Source organism: Parambassis ranga, chromosome 3 (genome assembly GCF_900634625.1).
Source record: "Parambassis ranga chromosome 3, fParRan2.1, whole genome shotgun sequence".
Lineage (NCBI taxonomy): Eukaryota > Metazoa > Chordata > Actinopteri > Ambassidae > Parambassis > Parambassis ranga.
In genome coordinates, this window is record NC_041024.1 from 14305439 (window position 1) to 14330601 (window position 25163).

The 25163-nt window shown below is 39.8% G+C and overlaps 3 protein-coding genes across 4 annotated transcripts in view; 2 read left to right on the forward strand and 1 right to left on the reverse strand.

Annotated features, from left to right (window-relative positions):
- Positions 1 to 402: 402 nt before the first annotated feature.
- Positions 403 to 4634, forward strand: LOC114433498 (G2/M phase-specific E3 ubiquitin-protein ligase-like). 2 transcript variants are annotated; one of them, XM_028402103.1, is made up of 9 exons: positions 403 to 903; positions 1373 to 1585; positions 1702 to 1837; positions 1949 to 2475; positions 2568 to 2887; positions 3028 to 3209; positions 3297 to 3469; positions 3662 to 3876; positions 3981 to 4634. In XM_028402103.1, the coding sequence occupies exons 1-9, from the start codon at positions 596 to 598 to the stop codon at positions 4235 to 4237; spliced, it is 2331 nt and encodes a 776-aa protein (XP_028257904.1). In that variant the 5' UTR covers positions 403 to 595; the 3' UTR covers positions 4238 to 4634. The 2 variants fall into 2 exon arrangements, with proteins under 2 accessions (XP_028257904.1, XP_028257905.1); XM_028402104.1 differs by having other exon boundaries at positions 1427 to 1585.
- A 411-nt stretch (positions 4635 to 5045) lies between these two features.
- Positions 5046 to 6594, reverse strand: LOC114433625 (uncharacterized). The gene is made up of 2 exons (XM_028402270.1): positions 5987 to 6594; positions 5046 to 5820 (listed from the first exon to the last, which is right to left on the reverse strand). The coding sequence occupies exons 1-2, from the start codon at positions 6319 to 6321 to the stop codon at positions 5046 to 5048; spliced, it is 1110 nt and encodes a 369-aa protein (XP_028258071.1). The 5' UTR covers positions 6322 to 6594.
- Positions 6595 to 8524: 1930 nt separating this feature from the next.
- The window catches only part of spon1a (spondin 1a), a 42842-nt gene continuing 26203 nt past the window's right edge, over positions 8525 to 25163 (forward strand). Inside the window, exons 1-6 of the mRNA XM_028402055.1 lie at positions 8525 to 8835; positions 9595 to 9701; positions 13767 to 13900; positions 19763 to 19836; positions 20266 to 20388; positions 24238 to 24386. Coding sequence (XP_028257856.1) covers positions 8604 to 8835; positions 9595 to 9701; positions 13767 to 13900; positions 19763 to 19836; positions 20266 to 20388; positions 24238 to 24386 — 819 coding nt within the window. The 5' untranslated portion in view covers positions 8525 to 8603. The remainder of the gene's footprint in view (positions 8836 to 9594; positions 9702 to 13766; positions 13901 to 19762; positions 19837 to 20265; positions 20389 to 24237; positions 24387 to 25163) is intronic.

A 25163-nucleotide genomic window follows, 5' to 3' on the forward strand; every position in this document is an offset into this window, starting at 1 on the left:
TGTTAAAACACTCATGCATTTTTCATCATTTAATAATTTACATTATACCTGGGCACAAAGAGACACATTGCCTCATGCAAAGCACTTGGTCACAATCATGAGCAGTAGTTGAACTGTATGTGACATTTCAATTAACTATGAGGGGCCGTACAAGACATAATACAGTCTGACACTCTCACACACACATATTCTCACTCTCACACACACATATTCTCACTCTCACTCACATATATTCTTACTCTCACACACACATATTCTCACTCTCACACACATATATTCTCCCTCTCACATACATATATTCTTACTCTCACATACATATATTCTTATTCTCACATACATATATTCTCCCTCTCACGCACATATATTCTTATTTTACATTCATATATGTGTGTGAGAGGGAAAATATATGTGCGTGAGAGGGAGAATATGTGAGTGAGAGTGAGAATATATGTGTGTGAGAGTAAGAATATATGTGTGTGAGAGAGAAAGAATAGTGGAAACGGATGTAGGTATAGTGGAAACGGAAGGCAGGTCTTTTGCTGCGCTGTGATTGGCTGAGAAGAAGGGGCAGGTCACGTTCAGGTCCCGACCGAGTATGGAAGGAGGGAATGAAGCAGTAGTACTTCAACAGGCAATTGGAGTATTAAGAAATATCCTCTCATCCCCTGAAACTGTCGCTTCCCTGTCATCGACCCTAGTACAGGACACGACCCGTGCAAATGCAGTCACGCACAGCTCATGCATAGAAAGTGAAATGAGAGAACTTTTCAGGCCTGGTAGCTCCCAGGTCGGATTAGCAAGAGAGGCGGCGGCTACACAAGGACAAACTGGAGGATTGCAGCGGCCTTTGCGATATCAAACCCAGAAACATTTTGGCAATTGGTGTACCCGGTCACGAAAAAGGTAAGAACAACTTCGAAGTTAGCAGAATGGTAAATTGACTGATTATATTCCAAACGTTAGCTACAAGCTACTATGAGCTACGTTTTGCTAATTTAGCATCTGCTGTTGATAAAACGTGCTGTAAGTTATTATTGCTTGTTGTTTTGGCGATTCGAATTCATTAGTGACTCAAAAGAATCATGATTACTGTAGATTAATCTTGCTGGAAGCAGACTGTATGGGTTATTATATAAAGCACTTTAGACAATGTGAACATAGACATGTTTGTAAATCATCACTTAAAGTTATCAGTTTGGCTCACAGTCAACCTACAACAATATCAAATAATATATCGCAATATATGCACATGTTAAGTAGGCCTATGTGAATTCATAGATTAAAAGAACAGTGTCACGTTTGTTTGTGCCACGTGTTCCAGGTGAACAAGCACGGAATGCAATTAAGGATAAATGTGTGCTTTGTTTTGCAGGCCCAGAACACATTATCATGACACTTTTAACAAAGATGTCATCCTTCTTCCCAGACCATCAAGCAGTGTTGTCGTCAGGCATCGTGCAAAGCAACAGCTACATGAACAAGGACATATACTCAATGGATTTGAATTCCAGAAATCTTGGAACCAGACAACAGTAACTGAACAAATGAGGGAGGCCTTTGGGGGAAAACTCTCAGCTGATATAAAGTATTTACATTTATTTAACTCGTCATGTTGATATAAGTGTCTACTCAAATACAAATATATAATTTAATAACATTTAAATTAAATTCACATAACTTTTAATTTTGCCTGTTCTTCAGTCTAGAGTTTCTGATGGCATGTGGAAACAATCTGATTTTACCAAAACTGCGTGCTGGACAGGAACTGGATGCTAATCTTATACACAAAATCTACAAATCAAAAGCCCTATACATCAGGCCATCAAAGCCAATTTTGGTATATCACATTTGAATTTACCTGCAAATCATTGTAATAATAACCCATAAAAATGCTTGCATGGAATGTCTGATACTTTAATTTTATTCTTTTGTTTTTTGTCTTTCCAAGGATGACATTACAGGTAATACAAGCGAGGACAGCTATGATGAAAACACCAGTTCTGCAATGGAGCTGCGTTCTTCATCTCAGACAGAGAGGCACTCAAATGCATCTTTTGGCAGTTTGACCAGTCCGATTGATGCCGCTCCATCAAATTCTACTCCAGTTGTTCTACCTGTGTCAGTGCCCTCGTCTAGCCACAGCAGCATGTCAGCAAGTGGTTCCTCAAGTCAGCTGCAGGTGTCTTCAGTGGAAAACTGCTATACTGCCATTCAGCCTTCTGCCACATCTTTTGAAGGAATATCTTTAGTTGATTCACCTCTGGTCTTGTCCGGCCAAAATAGGTCAAGCCCTCTCAATCACAGCAGCAATTTACAAAGTACTTGTTCTGCAGTACCATCCACTTCCTCCACCTCAGCATATCATAATTCGGCAAACTATGATGGCTACCTTACAGTAATAGGTGCACTGTCTGATGTGTCTTCTGAAGATGAGGAAATGCACCAGGCTATCCTAGCAAGCTTGCAGAGTGAGAGGTTGGTAGTCAATTGCCTGTTTATTCTGCTGCATATCTTAGCTCTTTCAAGTAGTATTCTAATCCAAATGTATTTATTCTTGTTCATTTCAGAAGGACCACAGGATGTTCTGTGCCAGTGAGAGATATTTTGCAAGACCTTGCAACTCAAATTAACCATCAGAAGAAATGCAAGTTTAACATTAACCGGTCATCAGTGCTGGATGGAGCTATTAGAGGTTTTAAACGAGGGACATACAATCCATGTCACACCATTTCTGTCAGATTTTCTGATGACATGGGAGTAGCAGAAGAGGCTGTGGACTTAGGTGGACCAAGGAGAGAATTTCTAAGACTTCTAATGGATGCTTTGTCCAAGTCTCAAATGTTTGAGGGAGAAGAAGGGAAAATGAACTTGGCTTTTGACAGTAACGGTATGTATAGATTGTAGCATATCATTGATGAGATTCACATAATAACCACAATTTGTGCTTACATTTTGGTACTATGAAATAGGTTTTTGTCATTGAATGCTTGAATACACTATTACTTATGTGTAATTTCTTTTCTCTAGCCATGAGGGAGGACAGGTACTTAGTTGCAGGCAGGGCCATTGCTGTAAGCCTTGTTCACGGCGGTCCTCCTGCACGTTTTCTTTCCCCAACTCTCTTCTCTTGCCTTGTTGAGGGCCCGGAAATGGCTAAACCAGTTTTGGAAGATGTTGCTGATAGTGACCTGCATGAAAAAATTAAAAGGGTATCTCACTTTTAGTTTATGTTGTGCTGTATAATATGTGTGCCTTTTTTATACAACACATTTTTGTATGCATGTGTGTCTTGAAAGGTCATGGAGTGTGAAACTTTTGAAGACCTCCTAGCAACAACAGCACCACTTGAGGAGTATTTGGCCAATGCGGGCTGCTTGAGACAGTTGCGGAGTTTGGAAGACAAATATCTGCTTGCAGAAGACATCCTAATGTTTCAAGTGATACACAGAGTCCGTGGTCCTTTTGAGAGGTACATTTTTATCTTTTTTTGTGAAACCCTTTCTAATTAACCTTTAACTGTATGACTGCAATTTAGGGAGGTTTTGTTGCTGACCTTCTTTGAGGAGTGAGGGAGAGAAGAATGAGGAAGCTAGTTGACAACTGCTGTTTTTGCTGGGAAACTTTTGATGACAATGCAGTTACTAGTGATTATATTTTACAGATTTCGGGATGGACTGAGAAGCCTTGGGGTGCTGGACAAAATTCAAACCCACCCGGAGAGCTTTCGGCCCCTTCTATGTTGGTCTCCCACAACCCTCACAGCTGACCTCATTGACAGCCTTTTTACCATACGTCTATCTCCTGTTGGCAGCAATAGAAGGCAAGCTGAAGAAATGGTCGTTCCTTTTTGGAGAGACTACCTTGCAGATGCAGAAGGTTAGGTGACTTAAGTGTTGCTAGAGCTGTTTTTTCACTTGGTAATAATTCACCATATTGTCATTGTTTTGTTGTATTTTCTGATGCAATACTTTTTTGTCCAGATCAAGAAGGAACACAGAAGCTGGAGACAATTCTTGCCTTTGCCACTGGAGCCAGTGCTGTTCCACCAATTGGCTTCTCTCCGCAGCCTTCAATTGAATTTCTTCACCAAGAGCATGATGGAGGAAACCCCTTTAAACTTCCCATTGCAAATACCTGCATCAACTGTTTGAAGTTGCCACTGCACACTTCCTATGATGACTTTCAGGAAAATATGGACTTTGCATTGGGTAACACCCATGGCTTTGGCATAGCTTAAAGTGGACAGGCCTGCACTTCAAAATGTTAGTACCGGTTAAGTTTGTACTTTAAATTCTTCTGTTCTTTGGTTTCCATAATTAGGTGCCATCATATCTCTCTAGCTGTAGTTTGTTGTGTAGTTTCAGACAGTATTGGACCAAACTGAATTTACTGAGGTTAAAAGTAAGTAAATATTGCAACATTTCCATTGTTTGTCAATGCTCCCACTGCTTTGGATCAAACATATAATGCTGTTGAGTCAGTACCTTTCATTTTTCTCTGATAACTTGACCAACTAAAGTTGATTTACTGGATTACAGAAATCCAACGTAGATAATATAAAGTTTTACTGTTTATCTAACAGTTACTGTACAAGCATATTAAGGGGACATTCTGAATAAGCTAAATATAATCATAATGACAGTATTACTAGTCATTCCCCTTCTAAGCTTTCACAGATTTTGTTGATACAGATATTGTTCATTACCACAACAAAGGTGATACAATTATTTGTTTATTGAGTTTCAGAAACCCATCAATAAAATTGGTTTTCAGATGTGTTTCACGATTTGTTTAACATTCACACTGACATTCATTAAACATGAAACACAGTTGTAAAATGTAAACATGCAAGTGAGCTCACAGAATTATAAAGGTTTTAACATTCTATAACAATTCATCCAATGGAAGAAAACTGAAACCATAGTAAATAAGTAACGCATGCTTGCATTTTCTGTTGATGTGAATATGCTAAAATCTATTTTCCAAATCGGTTATTCAGTGGAATATTTATTTAATACGGCTATCCAGAATGTTGTATAGCCAACTTACAGAATGCCTTCAAGAAAATGCACAAGGTTGCAAAACAGATCTATACCATGATTACCATCATCTTCAAATGGATTAAAATTCTGCACAAGTGTATTCATTGTTGTGTTGCTGATGGTAATGTTAATTGATGGAACAACAACATTATTGTTTGTAATTAACTCTGACTGGAGACTGTTATCATCAAGAGAAAAATTGCTGTCCATATCAACAATGCCATTCATGCTTGGGTTATGCATCCCTGCATTGCTGACTATACCCCTTTGCCATAGCTGTAGAGGAGTTTGACCCCCTTGTGTTGAAAGGCCATGGTTATTCCACTGGTTCTGAAATTCAGTGGCAGCTCTTTGAATTCGTGGCAAAAAAATATAATGAACACAAAACAAATGCAACTCATTAAGTGAATCTAATATACCATGCCCCTCCATAAAGTTGAAAAGATTAATGAAATGACATGAAACTACTCGATTTAGCTCAGCCCATAATCTCTCAATTCTTTGATTATGAACTGACCTGCCAGTAATAACGCTACGTCTGTTTAATCCTCTCCTGCAAAGCATGAAACGGGCAACACCAGTGTTTTCAAGTCCATGGTCACATCTAACCCTGGAGGGTAGTCCAAAGTTGTGAACACCATCAATGAATAGTGATAAAACACTAGAGGCTCTGTTGTTGTCTACACAAGCAAGGTAGATGATTGTTCGACTGAAACCATCCACACAGCCATGGAACACCATCCTCCATCTGACAAGTTTGTGGTTTCCATCTATGTGCCTACAAGAGAAGTTGAAATCGGTGTAAACTATGAATACTTGTAATACAATGCCAAACACTAAAATATTTTTAATATGTTCTTTAGCTTATGATAATTAGCTGCAGGTTTAAAATAGTGAATACATGTTATGTTAATTCAAATTTATTCTTTTATGAATTTGCTCACCATAATTGATTGGGAGATGAAACACTGTAAATCCGCCGACGTATTGCATGTCGCCTTCTGAAGGACCGTCCAATGGGGTCAATTTCCTGCAGACTTTGGCGGACCCGCCACCTTTGAATATGTATCCCACGTGACCTCAAGCTCCCATGCACATATCGTTCACCTGCATTTGTGGTATGCTGAAGAATTTCACCAACTACTCTGTTCAGGTTTTCATTTGACAGCGTTGTATATGACATTGGTGGAATGCCAAGCAGCTGTCTATGTCTGTAGAGAGTCCGGCTGCTTACCCCTACGCATGTTGCAATGTTTTGCCAGTTCATTCCAAGGGACATTAAATGGGAGATTTGCTCAGCCGAAATACTGTATTGAGGTCTGCCTTGATATCCAGTCCTGATAGATGGTGGCAATAATTCATAGCTGTTCTCCAACCTGGTTCTTTGTCTGGTTTCATAAGTAGTCAGCAAAAAATGAAGACATCTATGCAAGAATTGTAATGTATTGACTACTTCTCTGTTTCTTACATCTTCAACAAATCTTGATATGGACAAAAATCCAGATAAGGTCTGAGTGTGATCATGGAGATCCCTGTGCAGTCTTTCCTGAACAAAAGGCTCTGTAGATGCAATTTGTATTTGTTCAATACATTCTAAGACATTATTAACAAAATATATAATGTCATTTTCATTGCTACTTACTCCAATAATAAAAAAGTCCACTTGGAAACAAAACAGGATGATTTTGACTAGCATCATTTTGAGTTTCTGCTGATAGCATGAAAGGACACCCTAAGCATACTGTTTTTTATACTTCCTGGTTTGTGAATGACTTCCTGCTTAGGGAGGAACTTCCTGTTTTGAGAGAAGAATATATGTGTGAGAGAAGAATAAATGTGTGTGAGAGAAGAATATATGTGTGTGAGAGAAGAATATATGTGCGTGAGAGAAGAATATATGTATGTGAGAGAAGAATATATGTGTGTGAGAGAAGAATATATGTATGTGAGAGAAGAATATATGTGTGTGAGAGAAGAATATATGTGTGTGAGAGAAGAATATATGTATGTGAGAGAAGAATATATGTGCATGAGAGAAGAATAAATGTGCGTGAGAGAAGAATATATGTGCATGAGAGAAGAATATATGTATGTGAGAGAAGAATATATGTGAGTGAGAGTGAAAACATATATGTATGTGAGATGAGAATATATGTGAGTGAGAGAAGAATATATGCATGTGAGAGAAGAATATATGCATGTGAGAGAAGAATATATGCATGTGAGAGAAGAATATATGTGAGTGAGAGTGAGAATATATGTGTGTGAGAGTGAGAATATGTGTGTGTGAGAGTGAGAATATGTGTGTGTGAGAGTGTCAGACTGCATTATGTCTTGTACGGCCCCTCATAATTAACCCATGCTTGTCTACTCTCTGTTGAAGGAGAGTTCACAGATGAAAAAAATACAGAAACAGGATGAAAGGAAAAAAAATGGAGAGATTTCAGATTGGAGACCTTGAGAACTACATCGCTATTGTGAGTGTGATTTACAGTCTCCTGGATGTAACACACATTATCTTTAACTTTTACAGATAGTTATTGTATGAAAAAAAATCAAAATATTCTGTAGAGTTCTAGATCTGGCATTTAGTTTTGGAACTTTACATATAAAAACAAGACTAAACACAGTTAAACAATCACACTTAAATAGTGTTTTGATTGATACATTTGTTGATTGATAAGTTTGTGGCTGTAGACTGTAGAATAGAGCTCTGACGATATTCACTTTGTGTAGATGCAAAAATGTCAAAACATTGTTGGTGCTAGAGTAAGGGAAGGAGACAAAGTCCACATAAAGTGTGCATGATGTGAGACGAGAGAGGAAGATTCTCTTTGCACCGTCTCCCAGTCTTCTCTTTTCAGAGTGTGATTTTCTCAACTCGTCTACTTTAAAAGATTGCTATATTATATGAAAAGAACCAAGCTCATCTCATCCCCGTGCAAAAAGTTCTTAGATTCTTCTAATCTGGACCAAAATGACATGCAGTTTACTTCACCTCACAGAAATCTGTAAGAACAAACTTTATTGCTTAGTTATGACTGTCTTACGTCAAGAACTGTTAATGAATAATATTCACAATTAACAATTGTACTCCAAGAAAAGAGAGAGCCAAGTAATTAAACTCTTGTTTAAATAGTCACCTTGACAACCATCTGGTAGTTTTATTAATTCTTTTGTGTCTGTGTGTGTTCTTGTCTTCCGTGAGTGATGACACACACACACACAGAGTACTGGGAGTCAGTGTTTAATCCAACACAACGCTCGTTCCTCTCTTGGCTCCAGACCCCTGCTCTCCTGTTCAGTATAACCAGCTGCACGCAGAGTGCCGTTCTTGTAGAGCGAGTGCACAGCTCATCCCAGCCCAGCCAGTCCTCCTCTTCCTCCTCCTCCTCTCTCTCATTCACACTAGGATGGAGCTGCCCTCGTAGCGCAGCACAGCAGTTGGCAAGTTGGACTCTCATTTAGGAGTGGACCAGGAGCTGAAACAAACGTTTCTCCTCCCTCTGACAAGATTTCTCTAACATTCGCGCATCAACTTGGCTTTTGGAAATCTGCACAATGACACCAGCCGGACTGCATCCGCGCGTCATTCTCCTGCTCTGCTTCGTCCCCACCGTGGCGTGCAATACGTTTGCGTTCACCGAGGAGCCCTCTGAGAGAGCCGGGAAGGCGGACGGGCACTGCAGTCGGATATTACGGGCTCAGAGGAATCGGAAGGAGAGCAACAACGAGTTTCGCCTGCGCGTTGAAGGAGATCCGGAGAGCTACCAGCCAGGGAGCACCTACAGGGGTAGGTGTTTGTCCGTCAGATGCGCACAGTGCATCGGCGGCACTGTGCGCATTGTCAGTAAACACTAAGCCACAGTGAGAGGGAAAAGTTTAAACAAGTTTACACACAATCTAGAACCTTTTGACTTTTAGGTGCAGAAGTCCATAAAGTAAATACGATGAATAAAGACGTTATCCTACATTAATTGTTGGGCATGTATTTTACTTTACATTTACGCGTAAGTAGTTCAGATACAGTAGAATATATTGATGAATTAAGAGATTTTTTTTTTCGTTTTTAAATCTCTTTGTGAGCTCTTTTCTGCCTCTGGTATTCTCTTTCTTTCGCAGTTAAAACAGATTTCTTAAAAGCCAGTCACTGGTTTCTGCTTTTTGTTTGAAGTTATTGAATACTGTTTGGGAATTTACAATTCTTTGTCCTGAGAATAAGGCCCTGTGATGGAATCATTATCGTCTGTCTTAATTTTAAAGTCTGAAAGTCACACCTGGAGAACCTAATTAAGCTGTCATGTAGGCAACAGCAAATGAAACCCTTCCAAAGTAAATGAACATTCTTTCATGTCTGATTGCAAAGTGCATATAAGTCTGATTTTAAACATTCAAAGGGTAGCTGAGACTTACATGGTATAATTTTTCAACCTACAGAGCTCAACAAACATACTGTGTATTACATGTGACACTATGCAGGCATTTTTTGGAGTGATTGTAACTGTTTTTCTTTCACTTGATGCATGTTGTCATTCTTGTTTGCTTCATCTAGTGACTCTGACTGCATCCAGCCCCTCCTATTTCAGAGGGTTCACCCTTATCGCCCTGAAGGAGGGCACAGAAGGAGACAAGGATGAGGACTATGCTGGAAATTTCCAGGTAAGTCATTTTTTCACAGTTATAGTGACACAAAAGACTGACCAGCACATACTGTACATATGTGTGGAGCTTTTAGAAAACATGCATTGAAAAGTGTGCATACAATACAATGATGTAGGATGTGCACAAATGGAGTAGTTTGAGAGGCTAATTAGCATTTTATACAGGCAGGTCCAGCTGGAGTTGGGAGGAGGGAGGGAACAGAGGGGCCAAGAGTGCGAAAAGAAAAAAAGTGAAGACAAGGGTGCTGCTACGCTCATGTGATAACAGCCAAATATGTGAAGAGTTTGTGATTATAATGCAGCGTGAGGAGTCGAGAGGGGAGAAGATGCTTGGTTGGTTGGCTCTCACTTAGAGGAAGGCCCATTGATAGGCTTACTATTTGTACTTTTTGATCTCATATACATAAAAAAGCATCGCTTACTCGAACACAGCACATTCATTCTGTAAATGTGTCTGCATGTGCTGTTAAAATTATGAAACATAAGCTACAACCAGCCTTTGAAGCCTCTCTCCCGTTTCTGGCCTTTGTTGCGGCAGGATTTAATTTATTATGTCCTGCCAGATAAAGTTTATTTCAAGGTTTTTTTTCAAGGTTGTAGTTTCAAGAAATTCATAACATATTTATATGAAACCCTCTAAAGAACTGACAAAGTGAAGAATTGGTATCAATCAAAGTGTTAGAGAAATACTTGAGCTTTCTGTGCAGTGTGGAGACTGGGGCGTCTTAGTTTTGATAACCAGTGTAGCCTCATCGCTAATTACTTTAGCCTACATAATAAGGCAATGAAAGAATCAGATATACACACATAGTCTTAGGATACCTCCCTATTATTGTTCAGAACATGGAATCATCATGTTTTGTCAGAGAACACCCCTCAAGAAGGTGCTGTTAAAATGGGTTTAACAGCATGTGTGGCGCTCTCTTTTTCAGGCTCTTGTGAACCTGTCGGTTTCAGTTGCTTCCCACACAAACCCTATTATTTTACTGAGCCTGTAGTACCATTCATGGGGAGGCTCACACAGCAGTCCTCAGGCTGCTCTGATCACAGTTACTGCCATGCTGTGACACTCTCTGTGAACCTGAACCTTGAATATAGGAGGATGTAAAGAAAAAAAAGCACATTTTATTTTTGTCCCGTGAGCATCTCACATCTCATTAACCAGCATTTACATCAGGGAGGTTTTTTTAAGTATTATTTATCTTTGTAAGTGGTTTTATGCTGTTGTTATTCACTGCAGCCTTGAGTGTGCTTCTCAGCCATATGGCATAATGTGTTGTGGTGTGATGGAGTGCTAAATGTCAAGAGTAAAGAGGGGAAACACTGCATCCTTTAGATCCCATTCAGTCACATTGCTCCTCACGTGGACGGCTATGAGTACACAGAGAATGATAGATAACATTGACAAATGTGTGACCCTCTTTTAGATGGTGGCATCAAAAGTATAAAGTATAGATATGTCTCTCTTGCGACCTGCCTTTGATTAGACTCCTGCCGGGTTTTTAGAAGTTAAAGGCCTCTTTCACAGCTGCGGATGATCACCTGTCTCACTGGAAGCACTATGTGACAGGGCAATATAAATAAACTGCTGTGCAAAGAGATATCTCTCTATCATCACCTGCTCAGCTGGCCTTTCATGTGTTGTGTCTCTTTTGTCACAAACCACACACACAGACACACATTTATTGTGGAAAAAGCGCTGGGTGGACCAACCTCCAGGCCTTGAAAAAAGAAAGAAAGAGAAAAGACGCTGCAACAGAAGATGTCAGGCTTTATTTAACGTACAGCTCATTTGAAATCTGCTGGTGTGCCCCATCTCAGCCGTCTCAGGACAGCTCCTGACTTGATGAAAAGCACTTTTATTGAGCTCTCTGGGGAGGTCAGCTGCCACTGTGTGTGTATGTGTGTTTTTTTGGCAAGAGTGTAAAACAGCGGGGAACGCAGGCGATGTCTGATGAGACATTACCTCTCAGCAGGCTGAGATAATGGGATGAGAAAAGGCAAATTGTTGTATCTTGACACTTAATGTTTGGGTCTGACCAGAAGCATTTACTGTATTATGAAAATTCTTGCAAAAAACCCAGAAACACAACAACACAAGTTTTTGAGTAATGTGCCACATCTTTTTTTTTTTTTTTCCCATTTTCCACCAACACAACACAACAGCCATTGTTGGTGCGAGGAGGAAGATTTGAAAATGAGGGATTAGAAGAAGAGGATCATAGGTCATTTTGCAGCAAATTGGTTGCTTCTTTTTGCAGATGGTGTTCAATGCATTCCCATGAGACTTCCCTGGTTCTAACATGTGTTGCAGCTCAGTCAGGCCAGACCAGGATGCCTCTTAGAAACCATGGGAACATGAAGTGGCAGGGGTGGGGGAGGTATAATCCATCAGACCAAGATAGGCTGCGTATACATGGCCTGCATTGGACACACAAATGACTCCCAGGCTCCTCTTCTCACTCTCCACCTCTGACTGACTCCACCACACACACGCTCACTTTCAATGGGAACTCATTCATAACATGGCATGACAAAGGAAATTCTCTGCTGACAGCTTTATGGAGTGAGAAAGTTTCTCGTCTTTACTGCCCTGATGCCACTTCCTCTCAAACAGATCCTTGGTCTCTGGGCACTGAATATTAGTTCTCTGGCTGTGCTCGATCATGCAGCCAACTCGACTAATTTTCTGTGCAGTTAAAATCAATGAAATGCTTAGTACTTTTGGTGTGCAGCTGAGTGGAGAGGGCAGCACACATGGACTCTTGATTTTTGACCCAAGCCATGTCTGGTGACGTATGAATGCTGTCATCATTGGACGTGGATTCTGGGTGTACATTGATTATGTTTTAAGTTCTTTAACAGTAGGCCCTTCCTGTGAGTCCTGGCCTACAGGAGAAGGCAAATATTACAGCTTTCTTTAGTAGTTTCATTGTGGAATGAAACAAAGAGGACACAATTAGCCTTTACATTGTTGACCACTATAAAATAAAAACTTTTTTTGACACAAATGTTGTCATTAGAGCATTCAAAGTTTTCCAATTTTCCAGTTGCCCAATTTTCTAAACTTTTCTTTTTAACTCCAAGTAAATGCCATGTTGAGTTCCTGAAGCTGACATACAATATAGAACCAAGTCAAGAGATGAATCACTTTGCTGTTGGTGTCAAATACTTTAGCCATCTTTATTTAATAGTGCTGTGACATCTAAAGGAACTTGTGTAACTTCAAGACAGTGACAGTGATAGATTTTCAATGGGTCATAAACAATAAAAAATCTGTCTGGTTCCTTTCTGTGTGATGCAGCTGTCAACTTTTTGCTTTTAATACTTGAGGTGTTGAAGTCACAATAAAAGAAACTTTACAGATCGTAATTCTGTACACAAACTTGTTTTTTCCTGCATAAAATGTTACTAATCATTTTCACCGTATTAACACACAAACAACCCAAGTTATCATCCATCAAGTCCATGTGTGGATTAACTCACACAGGTATTATCCTTTAAACAGAATTGACTTGCATCACTCACACAGAGTTGTAACCAAGAGCTAATTTCCCTCCTGAGTTGTGTTGTTTTGAACAAAGCCCAAAAGGAAAAACTGTACATCACTGCTGAATAAATACAAAACAAAATGAATGCTAGTTTTTGAAGAACCATGATCTTTCTTCTACTTTATCCCATTAATTATCCCACTACCTGTCTGATGTATTTTTTGACTAATTGCAGAGGTCCTGAACCCAACAATAAGACCTACTTTAACACACAATTACACCCACTCACTGATGTTCAAATCATAGCTTGTAAGAATTTGATCAGTTCACTGTTGCATGCCTGTCGCAAAAGTATGAAGTGCTCTTTACTGACCAGCTGCAATTAGTTGACCGTGGTTTTACAGTCAATATAGTATAATATAGTAAGTAAGTGTTTTGAATCAGTTTCAGTTGCTAATATTTGTATAAGCTCTTGCAGTAGAACCTGAGTGTTCTGAGGCATGTCTCACCTGAGGGCATTTATGTTCCTCACTAACATTCTTGTGTGTCTCTCTTTGTGTGTCTCTGTACAGATAATTGATGAAGAGGAGACACAGTTTATGACCAACTGTCCCCCTGCAGTGACAGAGAGCACTCCTCGTAGACGGACCAGTATCCAGGTGTTTTGGACTGCGCCGCCTAGTGGCTCCGGCTGTGTTGTTCTCAAGTATGTATATAGACATGGATGCTGAGCCTGTCTAGCAGAGGCTTTTCTTCAGCCAAACACTTCAGACACACTTTGCCCTGCAGATGGAGCATGTTGAAAAATGGTGCTGTGGTATGATGAGTACAGTCCAAACCGGTACAGTGGTCACACCTACAAGGATAACTTCCTTTTTTTCTTTACAAAAACTGCCGACATGACGCTTTCTGTTGTGACAGGTGGCTTGTTGGGCTTTGTGTGTGTGCTCGTAGTGTTACTACAACAGCTGGATTTTCATGATATCATGATATTCATATCTATCTTGCCACTATGTTTTCCACCACACTATGGCTGGTGCAGGCTTACCAGCATCCTGAGAGGAGGTGCTTGCACTTATGGATGTGTTTTAGGTGTGAAGACGACCTGTGGTGACAACAGCGAGAACTTACCGTTAGGTTTGTAAACAGCATGGCTGCATAAAACAATGGTAGCATATATACTTGATAGAATCTGTTTTTATTCCCAGATACTCAGCAGTTTGTTATTTCCTCTGCAAAATGTTCTTTCTATATTATATGATTTGTTGATCTGATAGCATATGATTGCCTTCTAATAGGGGTTACTAACCTTTACTAGCTAACACACTAATATTTGCTAATTACGGTAACCTGGTTGATGGATATTGACTGATATCTTAAAAGTGCAGATGGATGATGTTTTTCTGAGGTGAGTTAATGATCAAGCTTTAAACATGCAGATGTTACACCTCTGTGAGCTGTGAAACCAGCATACTATATCAAATGTGCATGTGCTCTTTTATTACATCATTCCCCCAAGCTAAGCATACTGAAACACAGAATGTTTTATCAAATTTTTATTCTCATTTTGCTTCATGAACTATTCATTGCCATAATTAGTTATGGCTGATTGACAGCAATCCATCTTGCTGTTCTAAGTCCTCTGGGCTTGCTTGGATACAGGAGGCTATGTTAAGTTGAAGAAAGATCATGACAGGAATCCATTTATTAATCCTGCACTGTACTGCAGGGAAATAATGAGAGTACAGGAGGTGGAAGGATACAGAGGGACCGTGGCTTGCAAGGGCTTCTGATCAATGCATTATTTAACTGTTTACTCAGTCTGTTTCTCTGGTGCATGCTACAGCGCTGCTGCTTTTATGCACAAAGGGATAGCAAAAAGGTTGAATTTCATATACTCCAGTATCACTGCTACAGTCTGATGAGTTTTCTGTCTCTGTGTGGATTTTCTATTTTCCTGGTTCTTCTTTTTTTACAAGCTGCCCTCTCAGTAACCTCCGAACATTCATGTACTCCTCCTCTCAGTCTTATTTGTTTTCTCCTTAATCTTATCCTGTTCTTTTTTCCACTTTCAATCCTTTGTTTTCATCCTCGCTGTAGGGTGTTATCACAGTTTTCTCCCAGAAAGGCATATTGTATGTGTTCTCCTTATAGAGAACCTGTAGCAGAAATGTGTTAAGTTAAAGACACAAGTATAGAAGAAAATCTGTAAGAGAGTGCACAACTAATATATTTAAAATACATGCAGAGCTATGGCTGTAATACAATGCACAGGCAATGGGAGGACAAAGGGAAAGAGAACCTTACAGTTCAAAAGACATGCCTGTAAAAATCATAATTACAGGCTAGCAGTGAGTATTTGACTCTCTTTGCACCCTACTTGCAAGGATGATGACAAGGTCTTTGTTTGACTCTAAAAGTCCTAATGAAGTCTTATTGATAGAAAAGTGATAGAAAAGATTGTTATATAAAAAAGAACTAGATATGTTCTTGTTTTATTACCATGCCAACACAGGGATCGTGCAATCAACAAGTATGCACAGGTTCAGCCAACATAAATAAGTGAAAAGCATTTCTGGATTGTATCAGATATTTTCATCGCCACCTCATTTTCTTTTTTTGTAATTTTCGCCCGAAATCCTAAACTGTCTGCATCTGTCACTCAGTCAGTACTCCTGTCCGTGAAGAAAAGAAACCTGGTCATGCAATTACAAGAAGCATCTGTGTGAGTGTGTGAGTCCTTTTCTGTTGAAAGGCTCCTGTGAGTCATGTTGTACCAGGAACCCTGAGTGGTTTGTGACAGTATAATTGACAGGCAGTTGCTATCGTCTATATGGAAACATGGAGCTCTGTGGTTTAGTTTTGCCGAAGGTTGGTCCATGATGACAGGGTCAGGCAAGGATGCTCATTCAAATTCCTCTATTTTCAGCTTTCTTTCAATGCTGCTGCTATTCAGTTGTTATTTTGGTGAAATTGTATAATTCTATATAATATATACTATAATGCTATACATTAGTTTTACAGGGGTCTAACTGCTACACTGCAGAGCTTTTTCCACTTTCAGAAGAACATCTTGTATACAGAAGCTCTTGGAAGTTGGTATTTGCCTGCTGAAGTCTGCAGATTAGTTGCCACAAAGTTCACTTGCAGATGAACAGTGGTATAACAGAGTGATGAGTCCAGCTTGTAGAGAGCATTTACAGAATTATTATTTATGGGCTGCTTATTCACTGCCAGTGAGTGTGGTCATTTTTGGCCAAATTGGCATTAGTACTAAAATATTTGCCTAGATAAACTCTTAATTGTTTGTTTGTTTTAGTTTGCAGTGCAGAGTGTAATATTGCACTGAGAAAAATAAGCCCTGCTGAGTAAATATGTGACAGTTGTTAGTAACACACAGAAGCCAATTGGGTTTTAAAGGGTTAAAATGGGCATTTACTGGGATACTGGTTCCCGTTTTAACATCGACACTTTTATATCAGACTATTTTGAAAAAAAAAAAACGTTTTCTTCAGGGGCCACTTAATATAAACAAATGTCCTGCTCAACAATAAAAATGTATAGCCCTAGTCTTGTCACAGATCCTCTTCATCTACTGCATATCTTCACACAGAGCCAGCTCTGCATCACAATATTGTCCCTACTGTAGTGACTATTGAAGTTGCTGTTATCTTCTATCCTTCCATCTGTGGGTGGGAAACAATTTATTTGTCATTTCCCTCTGGCTCGCCCGTATGCGGGAAGTGTGATGTTTTTTGATGGGTCATCTGGTGTATCAGTGATCAGGTGGATGTCACAACCACATGCAGCTGTCAGCTCCTGTTTATCTCCATCAGTGCAGTGATAGGGCAGATCAAGGAGCCCTACAGGACATTACAGCTACAGAAATTAAATGTAAATACGCTTGCCTTTGTTAAGTGGAATTATGGATTGTGTCTGAGTGGTTTCCATTTCGTAAATTCAGTTTGCAGTTGAGCAGCTGGAACAAAATAAATTAATTTAATCTCTTATTGTAGTGGGAGCAGATAGAGGAAAATGAGAATTATTTCATCTTTGGTTGTAACAGCAGTGGATACAACAAAATGAGAATGTATTTTCTTTTACACATAGCCACAGAAAGAAAAATCTCCTTTTCTGTTTTTTTCCCTGCATTTTTTCTTTTTGTTTGTTAAGCTCCTATGTGCACGCACACACACACTCTCACACACCCACAGTCAAATCAGAGCACTTTTGGGGTGATTGGGATCGGCGGTGGTGTGGATCCAGCAAAGTGAGATAGAATTTAAATTGGATGTTAAATAAGCATTACTCTGCCTGATTGTCTGGCCAGCCCAGGAAAGTGGGCAAGCAGCGAGGCAGTGTGTGCACCTCCTTCTCAGGGAGATATGTGAAATTGGGGTGAGATTGAATTAAAGCGTGAACAATTAGAGATGTGGTGGTAGTGTCACTTACCTAGAAATATTTCATCCATGTTATTAGAGGCCATTTTTAACCAGAACTCCTAATCTTACACCGATATAAGCTCCATGGTAGTGCGTGAGCGACCAAACAGTGGTGCTTATGAAGAAAAAGTTTAATTATGTGCGTGAGAAGATGATTGTAGGTATGACAGAGTGAATTTCTGTGAGAAAGAATTGTACTGCAGGAGAATAGTAGCATGTCAGTTTAATTATTTTGACTAAAAAGGACAGCCGTTGTGATTGACAGCCTCCTCAAATCAGAGTATGAATCTGCTGTTAAAAATATATCGAGGAGGTAAAGTGAGGAAAAGATAAAATTCACCACATTTTGCTACAATAATGAAAAATGCAGGTGCATATCTAGTCATTCTCTGAGTATCTGGATGGTACACTGTAAGTAGTAGTAATAATGATGAATACACAGTTGTAGCCATGAGATTTTGGTCACTCAGAAAAATGCAGACATATGTAGTCGTCAGTCTTTTTTATGTTCTTCACCCTCTTTACATTAAAGGTGCATGATGCTTTACAAAGACATTAGAGGAGCAGTGCCATAGTCTGGACATAATCATGAAGCCGTCTGTTATATTTCTGTGTCGCAAATAACTATATTTTGACTCAGCAGTGTAACAACTGCCATTTTTTTAACCTATTAGGCTACCTGCATGACTATCGGCCTTCTCTGAACTGCCTAGTAGGACTGCTGAAACTCTGGAAGATGACTGGACTCTGACATCATTACCTGAAGGCATGTGGTGCAGAGTTCAGGATTAGTGGCTTTGATGACATTTTTGTAAGCTGAGCAGACATCTATGTAAGGACTTTTAGGGCATTTGTCTTGCTAGTAATCAAACGTGAAAAATCAAACTTGATGTGGCATACAGTACACCAGGCTGGAAGCAACTCATGACAAATTTGCACATATCTTTTACAGATGCAGAAGTCACAGTCACATATGCACAACAATAGTCTCCGGACATTCTGGACATTACAGTATTATTATATTATAGAGCAGTGGCTTTTGATGAAGGTGTTGAGATGTGAAGAAGGGAGGATGTTCAGTCACATCCGCAGCTACAAGTAAATGGGTAAATTAGTGGTATTCATGAAACTGGCTTAGTTAATACTGTGTGCATGTAAATGAAGTCAATGACTGATAAAATCATGGTTTTAATATCTATCCCTAACTCTAACCCATTTACACAACAGATCCATTAGAATAATATTTTTCCATAAAGCTGGAAATCATGGAGCTTTTGTAGATTTAAAACCAGCCATGAATATCTATGTTTTCTTATTTTGTAGGTTAGCTTCATTTTCTCTCAGTTCTCTCCGTCCCAGCTTAGCAGACTGAGGCACTGCTCAGCATGGTCTAATACTCCAGAATAAATCCTATCCAAACGTGTCCAGCTGGATCACTTGTTACCCCAGCACTTCCATCCAGCACTTTATTGTTGGGTTATATCCCCATGGAAACCTTCCTGCAGCCATCGCTGGTGTAAAAGCCTGCTGCTTGTGAGGAAGTTAGGTCCCTGGAGGCTTGTTTTCTGTTGTTGTTTTCTCGAGTCTGCTGGTCTCTGAATAGGTTTGTTTGTGGCTGATTTACATGTCAAGGCCCCTCTCAGACCTGTGTTCACCACCAGCCAGTGAAAAAAGCCTCTGAGACAGCTCAATCTAGAGACCCTCCCCTCTGTCAGGCCTCACATTTAATCAGTCCTTATCAACACTGTGCATAGCTGACTGTGGAGTATGGCGCGCCTGTGCATTGCCTAAAGGGACTTTCTTCAGTGCAAAAATCACTCGCAGTTTTTCAGTTTTTTCCTTTGGTAATTTCTATGTATATGTTATTGCTGATGCATGCTTTTAGTGGTCTTTATGTGAGACTTGAATGGCTTCATCTGAGAGACAGCCTGATTTAGACATTTCCCTGTGGGCTCTCATACCTTCTCTTAGAAGTATACTAAAAAAAACAGGAGGATGATTATGAATAACTGTACCTGTTACATAAAATATAAATAAATAAAATAACACAAAACACAAAACTTCCACTGCCACTTTGCCCCTCACCACCCCTCTCTCTCTCTCTCTCCCCCTCCTTGTCTGCATAGGGCAAGCATTGTACAGAATCGGATTATTTATTTCCAGGATGAAGGCTCACTCACCAAGCGAATGTGTGAGAAAGGTAGGCTTCTTGTATTGGCATGGAATAAATAATTTACCATGAATTTCCTTTTCCTTCAATCTCCCTGCTGGTCCTCCATTTCACTCCCCACTGCTTGTCTGTTTTTTTGTATCTTCTTTTACTTTATTTGCTTTCATTCCTGATTTTGATGCGGGGACATTTCTCTCTGCTGTTACGCTCTGGCATGTGAATGATTGTAAATGAGTGTGACCCCTGGCTGTGCATGACATTGGATGCCACACTGAGCAGCAGATCAAAAGACTCATGCTGCACATCTTTCCTTTTTCTCCTGCCTCTCTTTGTGGCTCCCCACTTTCCTAACCACCCATCTCCTGTATGATGGGCACCACTCTCATCTGCTCCTTATACTAATGAGCATTTCTTGGTCTGTCTCTTTTACTTGTTCCCGCCTCTTTTATTTCCATACAGAGTCGCTGTATGGAGATGCTACAGATAAACCTCTGCTCGACTGTTGTGCCTGTGGAACCGCAAAGTACAGAGTCACCTTTTTTGGGAACTGGTCAGAGAAGATTCACCCCAAAGACTATCCCCGTAAGCACAATTACTCTGCTTGTTCCTGTCACATCAACTCATGTATACATTTCATAGATATATTTTTCAGATTTTTAGAAAATATGTAAACTAATGGATGTTCAAGTTTAGCCTGCAACAACTAGAACTGGCTACAAATTCTGAATTGTTTTTATGTAACCTCTTTTAAAAAAGGAAAATCTATAATCCTGACCTCTTACCTATAGCAGCTAAGATAGACTAGAGCCCCGCATGATGCATTACAGGATCAAAATGGATAGTGGCTAATGGATGGGTAGATAATTGGTATGACATGTGTCACAGAGAGGGTAGGGATGTTGCAGTGTATTGAGACTTACTCACATCTACTTAAACCTATGTTGCACTGAAGCTACAAGCACTCTTGAGATGTGGATGGTTTAGCCCCTGCACATGGCTCTTGATAGTGTTGTAGGTGGCGAGCTATGGTACAGTGGTTGGGTGTGATGTTCATATAACCTTGAGCCACACTATCAGGATGTGAATGGACTTTAAGGATTACACTGCCTCTCTTGTCTAAATCAGGCTCTCGCTGGTCAGATCGATATACTGATTAGAGTGGAATAAGATAAACCCTATGATCGAAAAGAGCCTTAATTCACTGTCTTATGGAGAGAGTAGGAGGTATATGGCTCCCTCTCACACACGCACACCCGCAGACCTCGCAGATAGATCAACTTAAAAGAGGATAGGGCAAGCCGTGTGGCCTCTGTTTCATCCTGGCTCTTGGGATACTTCAGATTGATTTCTCCTTCCACAAAGTCATTTCCTAGGTAACTAGTTATTACAATAATGCACATATAACACTGGGTAATATTATTCACTCATTAAAATGCAGAAAAATAAACAACAGTCTGTCCTTACTTCCTTAGCTCTGTTGTTTCGACTCTGCTTTTTTGTTGTAAGACACATGTGTTACCTGTGATCTGCCACTATGTCACATGTCCTTCTATTTTTAACATGTGTCCTTTAAGTGCAGGAGCCTCAGACCACAGTGGTGACACATATTCTGAGACCAAATTTCACAGTAAAACAGGCCAGCAGGATATTTTTTTATTTTACTCCTGACATGATAACCTTGACAGTTCCATTTTCTTTCTCCCTTTTGTCCCCATTGTAAGTCATGCAGCAGTGGAGTCTATTCAGACCAAGTGGTGATAGAGAATGGCCTCAGTGTCAACAAAGATTTTTTATGGGATTATTGGGAGAAAGGGGGATGAAAAGAGATGGATAGAGAGACATTATTATTGATCCAATAATAACTCATCATACTTAATTTGCTCCTGCAATCTCCTGCACAAGGAGAAGAACACATTATGTCTAGTATAACAGATACATCAGAATAACTGTTGCCCTTCATATGTTGTCTTCTTAGCCATTCCTACCATATTTTCCCTTTTACTAAATATAAAGAGGGTTAGAATCATTTTACAGTTTGTAACTGTTTTTCAGTTGTACACTTTTCAACACTGCACCACCCTTTGACACTGATCTCATCCCCAGTCCATGGTATTTACTTATGTCATTATCTAACAATATATACACAATAACTTGCTGACAAATTAAAATTTGACGTTGAGTGGCAACAAGGATATCTATATTGCCGAAGTCGAATGCCTGATCCTGGCGTAAGATTTACCTCTGTCTACATGATCTACACCGCAGTCCTGTTGACCTTTCTCAGCTTTTCCTCTTCACAGTCATGCTTCTAACAAATGTGTCAGCCCCATTTGCACCAAAATACCAACCTTTGCTTTCTGGTCGATGATTTGCATAAACCTTTCAACACATTCTCAGACATAAACAACACAGTAGAAGAAGCTGAATGCCACTGACTCCAGATATGACACATTGGGACAGAGGCACAGTTGAAGGAGGTATTAACCCAAATCAAGACCTTTACCCAGGAGTCTGGAATTTGTGTCAGACCACTGTTTTTCAAGGTGGAGCTGGATTTTTCAACTCACTTCTTAGTCCGGTGTAGGCATCAAAACTATAAAGGTTAAAAAATACACATGCCATTTTAAACCACCTATTACAAGGCAAACTACTGTGTAACTGTGCTTTCTTGTTTGGCATAAAACTACCACACAGATGGGAGAAGCAAATTTCAAGGTCAGGAAAACACTAAACGATAGGAGCACCACTTGGTGTGGTTACTGTACAGCTGGAAAAAGAGCCCATAAAGCTCAAGCTGTTCGATTTTTTTGCCAATGACCCTCTTCCTGTCTGCACGGGTCAGACATTTATGAAAACCTGGGGACCACATGGTCTTAAAAGGCCAGCAGATGCAAGGGGTTCATGCTTTTATTGGTGTTATAGCACCGAGTCACAATGCTTCAGACTGTTTCAATATTATTCTTTTAATACAGCATTTAACATGGATGAAATGGAAATGAATCAATGGGAAAGGTGGACTGTATTTGCGTTCAATTAAATGATGGCACTGAACCACAACTATGTCTGTATTTTCTGCTCTGAGACATCTTTTAGTTTGGAGTCCTCAGTGGTTTTCTCCATGAACTGCTGGACAGATAAATGTAACACACCTGAAGCACACAAGCATTTAACAACCCCTTTGGTAGCAATAAGAAAAGGGCACCTTCCAGTGCTAAAAACACATTCAGACCAGGCCCTGAGAGATGTGATATTGACATTGTCAGTTCCGCAGGCAAGTTGTTCCAAATTCAGGTTAAAGCTGGATTAGTCAACTACTTCTATGAAAGCTAAGAAAAGGTTCAGAAGGACGATTAGAGTCATTTAACTTCCTTTCATCTATGAAATTATATAAGCCTAACACATTTTAAGCTAAAAAGTAAGTCTTCTTGTTTTTCTTAGTGCAAGGTAAAAAAATGTCTTTTGAATTGGTGGAATGGAAAATAGACAATACAGAGAGCACAGAGTGTGAATGCCAGGATATATTGATCTAATGCTGGGGGGGGGGGGGGGCGGTGAATAAACCTACCTTGCTTACCTGACGTTATTTAAGCGACAGAAGGTGTGTTGTGCTGAATTAGTCAGCCAAGGACAGGTTGGGTCTAACTTAATTACTTCACTTGTTTGGTTTTACATGTGTAATGATCTTCATACCAGGAAAGGATATCTTTTGCTGTAGGGAGAAAGACAAAAAAAAGTTTTCCTAAGAAGGGTGGCAGCAGCTGATGCATAGACAGTAGACACTAAAAAAGTCTCTACTCAAAGTCATTAAAATAGTTCAAGCCTATGGTGACAGTAACATCTGTAAAATCATCCACATACTTTCAGGGTCTATGCTCCCTATATGCTCATAATAACATACCAGGCAGTGGAGAACTATAACAGCAGGAGCCATGATTAAATATGTGACACCATCAGGCACCAGGGCTGTTGAGGGATACATGTCGGACCATCAAAGGCCTGCGGTGAGGGTATAGATAGCAAAAAAATGACCTGTAAACATCAGGGGGCCTTTCAGTCCAGCTGTACTTTATACCATATAATGCCTTGCACAACAGTGAGTGAGACAGCAGGGCCTCTGCTTCCATTGTATCCACTTAATTGTGTAACCTAAGTGGATTATTATATACTACACATGGAGGTATAGGGCAGATATTCAGCATCACTATCCCCGTTTTTACTTGGACCCATGCACAGTAGTAACACATAGTCTGTAGTAATGCAGAATATGTTTTACACAAATCAATTTTTTGTTAGGTAATGCTGCACCAGAAGTGTGTGGTCTTTAATGTAACAGATTATTATCACTCTGCAAAAATGATCTGTAGTTAATCAGATGTAGAAATAACAAGTGGAAAAGTCCAACTAATGAGAGTTGTTGTCTTAACTTCACAGGTCGTGCCAATCATTGGTCTGCCATCATTGGTGCCTCGCACTCTAAGAATTATGTGCTGTGGGAGTACGGTGGCTTTGCTAGTGATGGAGTTAAACAGGTAGCTGAGCTGGGCTCCCCGGTCAAAATGGAGGAGGAAATCAGACAGAAGGTAAGAAACTGAAGCTGACTGATCTTTTATACATGTGGGAAATAAAGCAGAATGGAAAACAAGTCCAAAGAAAATCAAATGCTTTGAGGACTGAGGCACATCCATTTTGTCAGAATTGTGATTTTCTTTACTTGAATATGTAGCTGTCTTTTTTGGGAATATTGTACTGTAACTAGGGATGAACTGTGGACCACAGCATGGGCCTCTTAGGATGTTCCAGGGTGCGCAAACCTGAGTTCAGCTTACGATGAATTGCTTTGACATTGTTGTCCAGATTGATTAGTGCTTTCAGGCATCAATGCTATTCTTAGCTTCCCTCTGCATCACCTACATGTAACCAACACCAGGATTTGTGTCTCTGTTGGACCTGGTTTACACATTAAAAAAAATATCAGAAGCAGCTTTATCAGGTCATGAAATTAGGCCAATTATATCTTTAAAAGAGGCAATAAAAAATCTTGCATATGTGTTAATCTTTGATCACACCATGGGGTTTGACATGGCTCAGGAGGTGCTTTGAAGGTAAATGGAGGTAGCTGTTCTGTCGTCAGCTCAGTTAATTAGTAGAATTGCACTATGTTGAGATATGTTTCTCCTGGTGTGTGTAAGGACATTTCCTTTATATTTAATATTCTTTTATTATGGCATTTACCTTACCTTTACATGATGAGCCATGTTTTTAAACATTTCTTGCTGTCCACTTTTTATATTCTCTCATTGGCCCCTCTTCACTTTATTATTTCCACAAACAGTGTGGGATATCTTTCTTCTTTGCTT